This window comes from Rhopalosiphum padi, chromosome 4, assembly GCF_020882245.1.
Source record: "Rhopalosiphum padi isolate XX-2018 chromosome 4, ASM2088224v1, whole genome shotgun sequence".
Classification (NCBI taxonomy): domain Eukaryota; kingdom Metazoa; phylum Arthropoda; class Insecta; order Hemiptera; family Aphididae; genus Rhopalosiphum; species Rhopalosiphum padi.
The window spans coordinates 48,315,014-48,328,929 of NC_083600.1; the positions used below are offsets into that span (position 1 = coordinate 48,315,014).

General features: G+C 27.3%; 2 protein-coding genes across 4 annotated transcripts; both read right to left on the reverse strand.

Moving 5' to 3' along the window:
* Positions 1 to 774: 774 nt before the first annotated feature.
* On the reverse strand, positions 775 to 4,864 carry LOC132929063 (uncharacterized). 2 transcript variants are annotated; one of them, XM_060994117.1, is made up of 3 exons: positions 4,726 to 4,864; positions 2,177 to 2,342; positions 775 to 1,549 (listed from the first exon to the last, which is right to left on the reverse strand). In XM_060994117.1, the coding sequence occupies exons 2-3, from the start codon at positions 2,268 to 2,270 to the stop codon at positions 1,209 to 1,211; spliced, it is 435 nt and encodes a 144-aa protein (XP_060850100.1). In that variant the 5' UTR covers positions 2,271 to 2,342; positions 4,726 to 4,864; the 3' UTR covers positions 775 to 1,208. The 2 variants fall into 2 exon arrangements, with proteins under 2 accessions (XP_060850100.1, XP_060850099.1); XM_060994116.1 differs by lacking the exon at positions 4,726 to 4,864 and adding an exon at positions 3,956 to 4,039.
* LOC132929064 (uncharacterized) lies at positions 3,736 to 6,917 on the reverse strand. 2 transcript variants are annotated; one of them, XM_060994118.1, is made up of 3 exons: positions 6,386 to 6,917; positions 5,377 to 5,533; positions 3,736 to 5,089 (listed from the first exon to the last, which is right to left on the reverse strand). In XM_060994118.1, exons 2-3 carry the CDS (start codon positions 5,462 to 5,464, stop codon positions 4,773 to 4,775), a joined length of 405 nt encoding a protein of 134 aa, XP_060850101.1. In that variant the 5' UTR covers positions 5,465 to 5,533; positions 6,386 to 6,917; the 3' UTR covers positions 3,736 to 4,772. The 2 variants fall into 2 exon arrangements, with proteins under 2 accessions (XP_060850101.1, XP_060850104.1); XM_060994121.1 differs by lacking the exon at positions 6,386 to 6,917 and adding an exon at positions 5,739 to 6,045.
* Positions 6,918 to 13,916: the final 6,999 nt, after the last annotated feature.

The window sequence follows — 13,916 nt, forward strand, 5'->3', positions numbered from 1 at the left end:
TATGAATGCGAGTATAGGTTTACACCGGTTTTTAATAGTTATAAGAATAATATCAATAATACAGAAAAATATTATTTTGGCTCAAAAAGTATATTGATATAGTATATGATTATATTATAAAAAATGTAATGCTATATTGACACAATTAATATTTTTTGCCCTTTTGAGTCAATATTTTATATAAACGGAGCCGTGCCGTAGCGCCCGGAGCAAAATTAAAAATATACGGCTCTTCCATTAACTAGCCTAACTTTTTGGCTCCCCCTTAAAATTTGCGCACGGGGCACAGGTCCCCTTTCTCCCCTCTACAGCACGGCTCTGTATATAAATATAAATAATATAACTTTTCCTGACTATGCAATGACCCGTTATATATAATACAATTAATAATAATTAATACGGTCCTTTTTATTCAATAAGGATTATAAATTATATAATTACTGTTTTTAAATACTTAAAATAATAATTATTGAATACTCACTGTATTAGTGATACGGAGACAGACAAGCTACGTACACACATATACTTAAACAATTATACAATATACACATGTATAAATAATGGGGAAAAAACAGTAATAAGAGCATACTATTAATACACGCGACATTCAATCTGGCTATGAGAACTAATATAATAATAAAAATTATTGTGGGAGTCCGTTTACCTACAATGATAATTAAAAGTAAAATTGTACTATATTTTATCAAATTTCCAGGTAAAAAAAAAAAATCTCACAAATAAGGTGAAATACTTGACGATAAAACAGACGATATGACAAGAGAACAAATATATTTGGGCGGCCACATTAATATTACATTGCGCGAACACAATCGGTAAGGGGCAATGTAGATAACAAGTATGACAATTTTTAAAATTCACAATATAATATTATATTACGGATAATATTAAATGTTGTGTGTGTGTGTGTGTGTGCTGTTATAGATAAGCTGTTGTAGAGAACTAAATAATATAATGTTATTTACATTTATTTTTTATATCGATGCAAACATTCTACCTTCGTTTAATTATGTAATATAGTTTATAATTTTATAAATATACATAGGTTAAAATTATAATAACATATCATTAATATCACATGTCTGGCGTACAATTTCGCATTCGGATGATAATATAATATATTGTACGATAAATCTCTATCTATTTTTATCATATCATCGGTATGAATGGATTTAGCGGGATTGTGCACATCATGAACTCGCCATGCACTCTTCGTATGAAGGCGGTGGATCGTCGAGCGGAGCTCTTGAAAACGAAGCGAAATTAGATGTATTGAGCTCCGCGTAATTTAAACTAGAACTCGACGGTACGACTGTGGCTTGTGGAGTGGAAACGATAATTGTAGATGATGTTAGTGCCACATTATTTGGCCGGCGAGGTTGAGTATACGACGGATTATAGATGTTTTCATACTCCAAGTCATTTAAGACATTTAATAGGACTGAGGAATGTTGTTGGTCGCTGTTGATCGCGTGTCTGTCATTAGACATTTGAATTTGATTTAACTCGTCGTTTGATATTAAAGTATCGTCTATAACAACATGTATTATTAATTATTAAATAGAGAAAATAGTATAATATAGGTACCTAAATTATAGATTTATTATTGGTAATGTATTATACGGTATAGCAGCGTTTCTCGACCGTTGTGGGGGGGGTGGTAGAAAACAATACTTTTCATTCAAAATGTATTATTGAACAGAAAAAAATAATTGAACGCAATAGAGCACATGAGTGAAAAAACACGAGCGACGCGCGACTGTCATGTGTAAATTGAATCGTTTTATAACACACAAAAATAATCAGTCGATTAAATGTAAATTGTAAATATGAGATATCTCATAAATAAATAAGGGCACTCGACCGCTAATGGCTTTCCCAGTGGAAATGACACTTTTATTTTAAAAATGTTATAGTTAATAGTTATTATAGAGGTGGGGGGAGGGCGAAGTGATTGACCATATTGCAAACTGTTTTGGGGGTCGCGAGACTAAAAAGGTTGAGAAACGATGCTGTATCAGTTTTTCTGATACCATTCGATTCTGATTTTAATTTTAAATTCTCAGAAGAATAACCAGGTATAATATATTTGAACATTAAATAACGAATAACTTATAAGTAAATACTATAAAATGAAAATCTAATAATAAATTCATACTTGTAGTACGGCATGCTTGCCAAAAACAGCAAAAATAAAAAGAAAAAAGAATTAGTAAATACAGGAGGAATATGGTATTATTTTCTTGTATCATTGTTGAAGTCAGAAGCAGTCAATTAAATGTTATTTTTCTATGCATCCTCCGTGATAATTCTCTGTTTGCTATCTAATTTAAAAAACAAAATACAAAAAATATTTTTGAAATGTTAACAAAATATCAACAGTTCTTCTATAATTTATAAACTTAAAGATTAGATGATTTACAATAATTAAATTTAAAGTTGTTTATAAAACTATAAAATATGAACATTAAACATCATAAATTTTTCTTTATTAAACGTTGCACATATAGACTATAGCTAGACCGCTCTTAAACTAAATCTTGGCGTTTACATTTTGTTAGATGAACCGTTGAAATAAGTTTAATACCTACACCATAAATAATACCTCGACAATTACTTAAAAAATTGCAACTTGTTGATTATTTTCTCCAATATTAATTTATTTAAATTATTTAAGTGAATCGATTCATAATATTAAGGTTGTATGTAAACTCTGAGCTTAAAAACATGTAATGCTTGCACGATCGCCGGCCTCTTAACGTATAAAATAGTATTGATGAGTGATGACCGATCAGCATTATGGCGTTGACCAGTTGCCCCCCCCCCCAACGGTTGTTTTTAACATTTTAAAAATGTACCAGTTGCCCTCAACCAAATGTCCTCATATATTATTATATAATTATAATTGTAATGTTATATTGACACAATTAATATTTTCAGCCCTTTTGAATCAATATTTTATATAAACTTAAATTAAAAATATTCGACTCTTCCATAAACATCTGACTTTTTAGCACCCCCTTACAATTTTCGACCGGGGCACAGGCTTCCTTGCCCCCCTCTACATCACAGCACTGTTTATAAATAAATAATATAACATTTCGTGACCATGCAATGACTCATTGTATATAATACAATTATAAATTAATATAGCCATTTTCATTCAACAAGGATTATAAATTATATGATTACTGTTTTTAAATACTTAAAATAATAAATTATTGAATACTCACTATATTAGTTATACGGAGACAGACAAGCTACTTACACACATATACTTAAACAATTATACAATATACACGTGTATAAATAATGGGGAAAAAACAGTATTAAGAGCATAATTAATACACGTGATATTCAATCTGGCTATTAGAACTAATATATATTAATAAAAATTATTACGTGAGTCCGTATGGCGTATACCTAATATAATAATTAAAAGTAAAATTGTACTATAATTTATCAATTTCTATATGATAAAAAATCTCACAAATAAGGTGAAATATTTTACGATATAATTATATAACAGATGATATGACAAGAGAACAGATATATTTGGGCGGCCACATTATTATTACATTTCGCGAACGTAATCAGTAACAAGTATGACAATTTTTAAAATTCTCAATATAAAATTATTATATTACGCATAATTATAGATTTTGTGTGTTTGTGTGTGTGTGTGTGCTGTTATAGAATATAAGCTGTTGTAGAGAATTAAATAATATAATGTTATTTCCATTTATTTTTTATATCGACGCAAACATTCTACCTTCGTTTAATTATATAATATAATTTATAATTTTATAAATATACATAGGTTAAAATTATAATAATATATTATTAATATCAAATTTCTGGGTCAAGATTATAATTTTAATAATTATTTAAAGCATGACGTATTTAATACACAAAATATTAATTATGAGGTACTCACTACATTAAGTACTCGACAGTACGGAGACAGGCCATCAGCCGCTTTCAATGTCTGTATAAAATTCACTACTCACTAGGTACTTACATATTATATAGATAATTTACAAAAATAATGAGTGATAAACTTAACATTATACATATAATATATATAGTTCAACTATTAATGACAAATATTGCTATCGGAGTCCATGTACAATTATTTATTTATTTTTTGAAAGTACAGGTTGGTAGTCTAATTGTTACATTACAGTTAATATAATTAAAAATATAGACAGTACTTAATAACAAAATCAGCAAAAATGTTTAATGAACAACAAAGAAAACATAAAATATAATATATTATACGATACAGTAAGTTAATAAGAAGAGTGAGACGGTTCAGTATTGGCAATAATTATATATGTAATTATAATTAAAAAGAAAAAAATGACTTATTGCAAGTTAAATATGTATATGTTACATGCACTATAATTGGAGAGAATAAATGTTTTTGGGTGAACTCTGTCAATTTATTGCAAAAAGCGTTGGCGTAATGAGTTACATGATAAAATATATAAAAATGAATCATAATATGATTATGATTATTATTTTTAAATTATATTATATCAAAAATAATCACAATACATATGTTACAGATAATAATTATTTGAGTTTGTGTGTGTGTGTGTGTGTGTGTATGTGTGTGTGTGTGCGATGAATTAAAAATTGCAATACATATACAACGTTAAATTCACATTATAAGTGGTATGAAAAATCGCGCTCGCTTCTTACCATATCATCGGCATAAATGGCCACTAACGATGTGTTCGATGTGAAATTCACCACGCCCTCGTCGTCTCGTCGTATGAAGGCGGTGGATCGTCGAGCGGAGATCTTGAAAATGAAGCGAAATTAAATGTATTAAGCTCCGCGTAATTTAAACTAGAACTCAACGGGACAATTGTGGCTGGTGAAGTGGAAACGTTAGTTCTAGACGCTCGTGCAACATAACTTGGCTGACGAGGTGGTGTATGCAACAGATTATAGATGTTTTCATATTCCAAATCGTTTAGAACAGTATTTAATGGCACTGAATCACTTTGTAGGTCATTGTTATCGATGTTGTTATCCGTTTGAATTTGATTTAAATCAGGTTCTATAGCAAAATATTAACTATTGGTTAAAATATATAATTATTTGTACATATTTTAATGTAATAGGTAGCTCTAGGTAAGAACTATACTATAAGAATATAATTTTATAGTTTTTATGATAAAATTCATTTTTTATTTATTTATTAAATGTTAGAACAAGAACAATAATTATTATTGAACACCGGAAAAATCAATAATATGTCATTTTTTATTATTTATAGAATAATTATAATTAGGTATCTATTACATAAAACAAAAATATTATAATATTTTCAATATTCATACTTACCTAAACTGCCTATTTGCAGACAAAACCAACACAAAAATACAATAATTGTTAGAATATACAGCACCGTAATAAGCTTATTGTCAAACATTGTGGAAATTAAAAGTAGTCAAATTATATGTTATTTTTATCTATACATCTTGAGGTAATTATCCAATTTCTAAAATACATAACATAAATAATAGTTTTAAAAATTTTAACGAAATATCAATATTGTTATTAGCATTTCTATAAATTTCAAACCAATATAATATACGAGACAGAATGGTATTAAAAGAGTATGAATGCATAAAAATATTAAATCATAATAATAATTAAATTTTTAGTAAAATGTCACCTTGCATAAAAAAATATATTTTTCTTACTTATATGCAAAATATGGTGCACCTAAGAGATAAATGATGTCTTTATAAATCATAAAATACGAAAATATTTTAAAAAGTAAAATAATGTTGTTTAGATTATTGAAAATGTATAAACTGAATTCTGATTAAGCACTCTTTAATATTCGTGATGGGTGTTTTTAAATCTTATAATTCACTGCCTGGCGATGTTTCGTTTTACACTGTTACTAGTAATACCTACATTGTTAATGTAATATAATAATTAGAATAAATAAAACCAAAAATAATCAGAGTAATTATTACATACAAATACCATGATAACTGTTTTAATCAAAAAAAAATATATAATAAAAACTTAAAAAACGATATAAAATAACTAGTCAATTGATAATCGTTTAGAACGTAATTAAAATAATTACTTTCAAAGTTTTGATTAATTTTGAATTATTCGAGACTAAGGTACACCCCGTCCAAAATATAAACCAAATCCGGAAAACTATGGAGCTGGAATATAAAATTAACACATTTTTAAATTGAAAAAACATACTGTAAAATGTCAATCGTGTACAACAAATTTATTAACGAAAAAAGAATAAAATACAGATTTACGATAAGTCAACTATTATCGACGATAAGATAAAATGTCGGCATATTAGCGGAATGTTTACCTATATTAAATGCACATCTGTAGTGATCGCTGTGTAGGATATTGCGACAGTTAACACATTAATTATTTAACGACGTAGCAAGTTCCCAGTTGGATTGATATGGTTGTGAGAAAGCGAGTAGTTACAGAAAACTTGTATTTTGAAGTATGAATAAGTTACAATAATGTATTAACAAGTTAAGACAATAAATCAAATGAAAATAGCTAACCACTATGAGTGCTATGTAAAAATTACTAGTACTGGGAATCACTAAGTTACTCGCGGCGAATGTGGCTGTGACAAATTCCACAACGAGCAATACTCTTACAAAAAAGATTAATATCCAGTCTAGCACTGCGACAGTCGTTATCGTCGAATTGATATTCCACTGCGACGATGATAATGAATACCTACGTGAAATTATATTGTGTTTCATATTACCTAAATATTATTTAAAATACATAGATTAAGAAAAATATCAAATATGCTTAATATGCGTTTGAAAATCCATGAAATAAGCAATTTTCCTTAGAATTGACAAAACGTGCATTTTAAATTTTCGATTTTTTTAACCTACCTTCGTATAGTTCAGATTTCTATCCTCTTAGACTGCTTTACATCGAGAGCATATAGATTATAGAACATTATGCAACTCCTACAAATTTCGAGTCCTGTTGATAAGTTTAAACTGCTAAACTGCTGACCGTCTTATCCTAAATACATGCGTACTAAATGCTGGAAACTATGGCACTGGAATCCTGTCCTGTTTTGACGATAGGTATTGAATTTTTTTAATAATTTTCATATAAAACGATACATTTTAACTATATTAATTTTTTGGTCGATGTCCAATGCATTTACTATGGAAAACAGTACGACTTGCCTTAAGATTAGTGCTTTATGGAATAATATATATCAATGGCACATTTTGACGTATAGCAGCTGCTTAAATCTTATAGTTATATTATAGGAAATAACATTACCAGTTGTCTAGCTTTATGATCGATATACTAGACAAATACATCGATACAGAAAATTCGATTGTCAATTCTTATTCCCTAACATACTCGTATTAACCATAGAATTGACGTAAGAATTGATGATATCAAACACGGTTGTAAATTTTAATAAAAAAAAATAGTATTAGTACATTTTGAAATATTACCCTTTATTTATTACCTATTAAACATTATTCTCGGACTTTATCAAGAAATTAATAAATAATTCAATTTTATAGAAAAAAATGTTTTTTTTTCAAACAAAAGAATACGACATTATAAATGAAAGATGGTTCCCACCGGCATAGTATCAAATAAACAATTTTAAAGTCGAAGTTTTATCAAAGAGGGTAGGACGTGTGTTCCACTAGGTTAAATCATAGTGGTGAATACCGTTTTCTTTCAAACGAAACTTACAATACATATAAAACATCAGCGTTTCTATTTATTTTATACATTAAGTGTATTGTATACATACTAGTGTATGAGTATTTAAACTTAACGTATACAGAGACGTTACAAATTACCTACCTATATGTTTATTAGTCATAAACCATACGTATTCATTATTCATTACTTACAACCAATCTCAATATTAAATTTAATAAATCTTAACAGTTAAACATATATTTTACAAAAATTATTATCAGTTATCAAAACTGTCCAATATAAAATATTGAGCTAATATCATTGAAGACTAAAGTGATGCAAAAAATTATATATCTGCCAAGTACATAATAATTCTTAGTAATATTATAAAATATTAGATATTGAAAAAATCTAATTAGGGATGAATATTGTAATAAAAAAAATTATACTGCTTGATATTAAATTCAAAAAATGTTGACATATATACTCAATGGTTTATAGTTTATTCTAAGCAATCGTGTCAAGCAAGTATTATTTGTAAATAAATATCGATAATCTTATTATAATAGAACAAGAATTAGACTAATTGATTAATAAGATAGAGTATAACAATTTAATATTAGGTAAAAATGTAAAAAAATAGAGGTCATTGCCTATAAAAACCATTTACTGAACCTCTGTGCATACAATTTTAGGTTTAGACAACGCCGTATAAAAATATTCACTTCACAGCATTATCATTGATATAAATTAATAATATTAATTGATACTTGTATTTTCCTGATTCACTAGTGAAATTAGCGAGGTTTTGGACCTGAAATCATCAAGTACCTACTCGTCGTATGAATGCATAGTAGATCGTCTAGCGGAGATCTTTTAAATGAGTTCACGTTAGACGTATTAAGCGCCTCACAATACAAACCAAAATTAAACGATACAATTATGACTAGTTGAGTGGAAATATAAATTCTAAAAGTCGTGCAGCATTATATGATTGATGACGAGGTCCATTTTGCTACGGAATATACACGATTTCAAATGTTTACATTTTTAAAACATTATTTAATCGCACTGAACAGCTTTGTTGGCCACGGTTAATGCTCTGGTTAAGGGTCTGGCCAATATCCATTTGAATTCGATTTGACACTTCAGATTCTAAAATAAAATGAATTATTAGTTATTATATTAAACAGATAAAATAAATACATAATTATTAATTATTAATTTTTATTTACTCATATAATGTATATAGCTACGAACTATAATATTACTACACTGCAGTTTATAGTCTATCTGATAAAATCTTTAAACATTTAACACAATAACTATAATTTATTTATACTTTTAATGATGTATTACAGTGAAAAACGTTTATACTTTTTAAGATGATGAGCGTTTAATATTTAAAATGGTCAGCCGCCTAATATTGTACTGTCATATTATATACAATATACATATCAGTTTATCAAATTACTTATGACTTCAAATAAATGTTCATACCTGTACTTTGTCTAAAATACGAGTAACTTTAGATAGCTACCGATTTTCGGTCAGGCAACACCCATCGATTAGATTGGTTTTCGTCGTCGCTTTTCGTTTACAACCGTCGGCAATGACCAAAAAAATGTTTACCGTGTTAATGTCGACAAAATCCAAACTAAGTTGTTGTTTGAATAATAAAGCAACGATCCCTAGAGCTTGTCGATCAAACCAATAAAGCCACCGTGGGCAGAAGTCCGCTACCTAAGATTATTCTTATTTAAAACGAATGGAACGGCATTCATAATATTATTATGTAGTAGGTATTTACTTTTTGTTTACATATTCACCATCTCATAACGATTAAATAATCATACAACAGAATGTAAGAAATATAGAGTGTAGTAATTTAATATTATAATGTGATTTGAATAGTTATTTTATTGAACAATCAACAAATTACAAAACCTCGGTGCATACACAACTTCGGATTTAGATAAAGTTTTACAAAAATATTGTTCACTTCTTATCATGTCGTCGGTATGAGTAGAAATAAATTAATATTTTCCAAGTTTTCTGGTAAATTAGGGATTCAAGGTTTTGACCATGCACTCCTCATATGAAGGCGGTGGGTCATCTTCCGAATAATTTACACCGGAACTCAACGGAACTAATGAGATATGTGAAGAGGTTATATTAGTTCTGGATAATTGTGTTGGTGTAGGAATTTGAATGTACATATTTCCATTATCCATTTGAATTTCATTTGAAGGATTTGATATTGGAGGTCCTAAAACAAAATTAATTATCAGTTGTTATTTAACACATAATTATATATTTCAATATTTATTATTTGCAGATATAATATAAAAATAAGTTATAAAAATAATAATATTTTATAGTTTTTCTGACACAATTAATTTCTGATTCAATCATTTAGTGTTTAGGACAATAATTACATTTTATAAGCACCAAATAATGAAGTAATCATACATATTTAATATTTATAGAATAATAAAAAAATTAATAAATTATAATATTTTTTTCCTAAAACTAACTCGTACGCTATAAATAGCACAATGACTATAGAATTGTGAAAAAAATGTATAATATAGGTACCTATTTTGGCTATTTTGAGATCTAAATGAGAATTTTCTTTGTATAAAAATTGTGCTATGTAGTTATGGAATAAATCTGTGTACATGGGTGTTAACATCATAAGTAATTAATATTAGGTAATATGAAATGAAAATACAATTAATTATTCATACTTGTTTTACAAATTTGTCGAAGAGACGTAACTATAAGATACATTATTAGAAAATACATCAACGTAATAATTATGAATTCTTCATTCATTGTCGAAAACAATCAATTATATGTTATTCCGTCTATACATCTTCTGTGATAATTCTCTGCTTGCTACCTAATTTAAAAAACAAAATATAAATATTGTTGTACTTGAACATTATAACGAAATATCAACACACTTGTTAACATTTTTTTTTCTAAATTTACAAATCTAATATTTGGTTAAATCGCAATAACTAATTATATACTAATGCCATAAAAACATACAATATTTCCGTTAAAATTGAAACTATAACTTAACCACTCTTGAGTCTTCGCGTTTATAATTTTGTAGGCAAACCGAAGAAAACAGAAATATTAGCTTGCCATAATTTACTAAAAATGGTAATAAGACTAAATATTATATAGGTAATGTGGTATTTCCAATTATGTATTAATTGGTTATTCATCATAATATAGGTAGTTGTTACTTATAATTGATTATACTCAATATTAAATTCGACGAATGTTGGCAATATGACTCAATTTTTTATTCCATATTTTTACATAATTTATTATTTATTTTTATTCAAATATTTACGGACATGGACCAATTACAACTAACACAACATTTTCGTTTAGGGTCAGTATAACAATAATTGGTGTATAAAAAAATAATTATAGACGCAATTGGTAAACTTCCATATTTAACATCATATAATAATAATAATGATAAAAAGGTAGGTAAGTGGGTACCACTTTGCTGTAATCGTACTTAAGGTCTTAAGGTGTCGAGTAGATCACTATTATAGGTCTATTAAATTTAATTCTATGATATATCATTATAATATACGAAAAACGATTCTGAACGGAAAGAGTCTATCAGCCTATATCACCAAAAGTGATATGTTTTTTTTAATATAACTAGTAATTTATTTTACTTTTAGTATGATGATAGATTGATATAATTATTTTTTAAATATTGCATTTATTATATTATTAGTATTTAGTATTTAATTGCCTATTATAATAATATATATATTTATACCATATTATATCAACCCATATAACTCAAAAGGTTTTATATTATCTAATATTTATATTTTATTTTAATATTTACCATGATTTATTAATAATAATAATAATAATAAAATACAAAACTTTAGAGCATAAAATATTGGGTTCAGTAAATATTGAATGAAAATTTTGCTTACTTTTTATCAAATTTGTAACTACCTATTTAAGTTTAAAATTATCATAAATTAATATTTTCTTAATTTGTTAGCAAATTAGGCATCTATGATTTTGCACAAGAACATGCATTCGTCATATCATGAAGGCGTTGGGTTAATTTAAATCAGGATATTTTGATATTATACGATTTAAAATAAAATGATAATAATAATAATAATTAAGATTAATGTTAATATATTTCCTATTTATACCACACGTACGTCACATAATGGTTCTTCGGAAAGTCTTTATTGGCTTAAAGTTAACAACAATAATATAGAACGACTATTATAATAGCAATGTACAATATAACTCTTGTTATGTTTTCGACAAAAATTAATTCAATCCACGATATTTACCAATAGTCGATTAAATTACTTAAATAGCAATGTAAATAATATATCATAAAATATACTTAGCAACAGACCGTCTCCGCACAGAATTGTTTTTCGTATACAACGATTAATCATTGAATTAAAACTTAACACACCCATAGTGGTGGACTTCTGGATTAGTATTTGATTGTGTGCGGTTTTTATTGTACCTAGCTGCAGACATCCATTGTATCTTATATCGTTACAAAAAAAACTAGAAATAAATTTTACCAGAAAAGGTTTTAAAGTATTATAAAGTCCATATCTACCTGTAAAATAAACACGGCATAAGAACATAAGTACGGTAAACGCTGCACTTATGGGGGTCGAAATTATTAAAAAAAAACGATATTAACGTGCTGTACAATAAGTGAAAAAAAGAAAGGAATGTGCACTTTTATTTCTATTTAGTTACTATATCACTCCCACTACAGCACATAACCGTACACTTATCGTCGTCTCTACATCATTCTTAAACACGTACGTACCTTAAGGTTTCTTTTGATTTCTGTTAACTGTATAAACGCTATGTTAAAAGAATTGATTAGCACGACCGTCACGGATGTGTTGTACGCGCAAATTGACTTATCGTTGTACATATTTTATTAAGTATTTTATATTGCGTATACTTAAAACAATGTACGGATTAGATCATTTCTATATAAAATGGCTGTACCTGCTGCCTACACGTTGGTACGCAATCATTTTTAATACTTAAATAACTGTCGTACTATTATAGCTGTACATTTACATGGTTATGTAACTGCCCATAGGTTTTTTCGAAGTTATATTAAACCATTTCAGTACTACACAATATTGTTCACACCTAATAAACAATAAATTAGACAATTATTGTTGTACGAGTGTGTAGCTTGTACAGACGATATAATAACGTACTTATAGGTTTATATTTTATAATAATATGCACATTTATTTGATATTTAAATCGTATAAAAGAAACACGATGGTCGTGTAACCGTGTGCGGGGAATTCTAGAACGCTGTCTGAATAGATCTGAACATAAACACCGTACAATAGTCATCAAACATCAAAACTTCATAAGAAATAACAATTCTCTCTTGGATAACACTACTATAATACCGCGCAATTAAAAATACTTGGATCGCGTTGCATGAATCATGGAGGCGTCTATAAGGTTTGGAAACGTCTTATAAGTTAAAGTAATCAATAATGAAAGTTTTTGTTTGGTTTATATCTCTTTATGTTAAATATTTTTTAAATCGTTTTACCATAATGTTATAGATTTTTTATGTATAGAAGAAAAATACGAGTTTGTGGCCATTGTAATGATTCTAGATTGATATTTTTTTTTATATAATTATAAGTAATTTCAACAACTTTTAAATCGCAAGTAGGTAAACTTGTTTATTTATTTTATGGTGAATTATATTTCGTTTATTTTTTTGTACTATTTAATAAATTTAGAAAATATAATTGCAAAGTACAACGACTAGGAACTTGGACATTTTATTATTATTTTTTTTTTTTTTTTTTAAGAAGTTGAAGCATAAAGGATGTATCATATAAATTGACAACAGTTTAAGTGATAAATATGTATTATCAAGAAAATTGTGAATTAAAAATTTATATAGCATACAAACATAATATTACGGCGTAAATGGAACATCTATTTCAGCTGTATAATTTTAAATAAGTCATTTAAAAGTATTAAAAATATTTTTTGATAACCGTTTGCTATCTATAAGTAGGTCCGTCTTAACCATCTGAGAATTAAAAATTAAAAATAATTATGGAATGTTTTGCTTACGTCACTGAAAATACTAATGA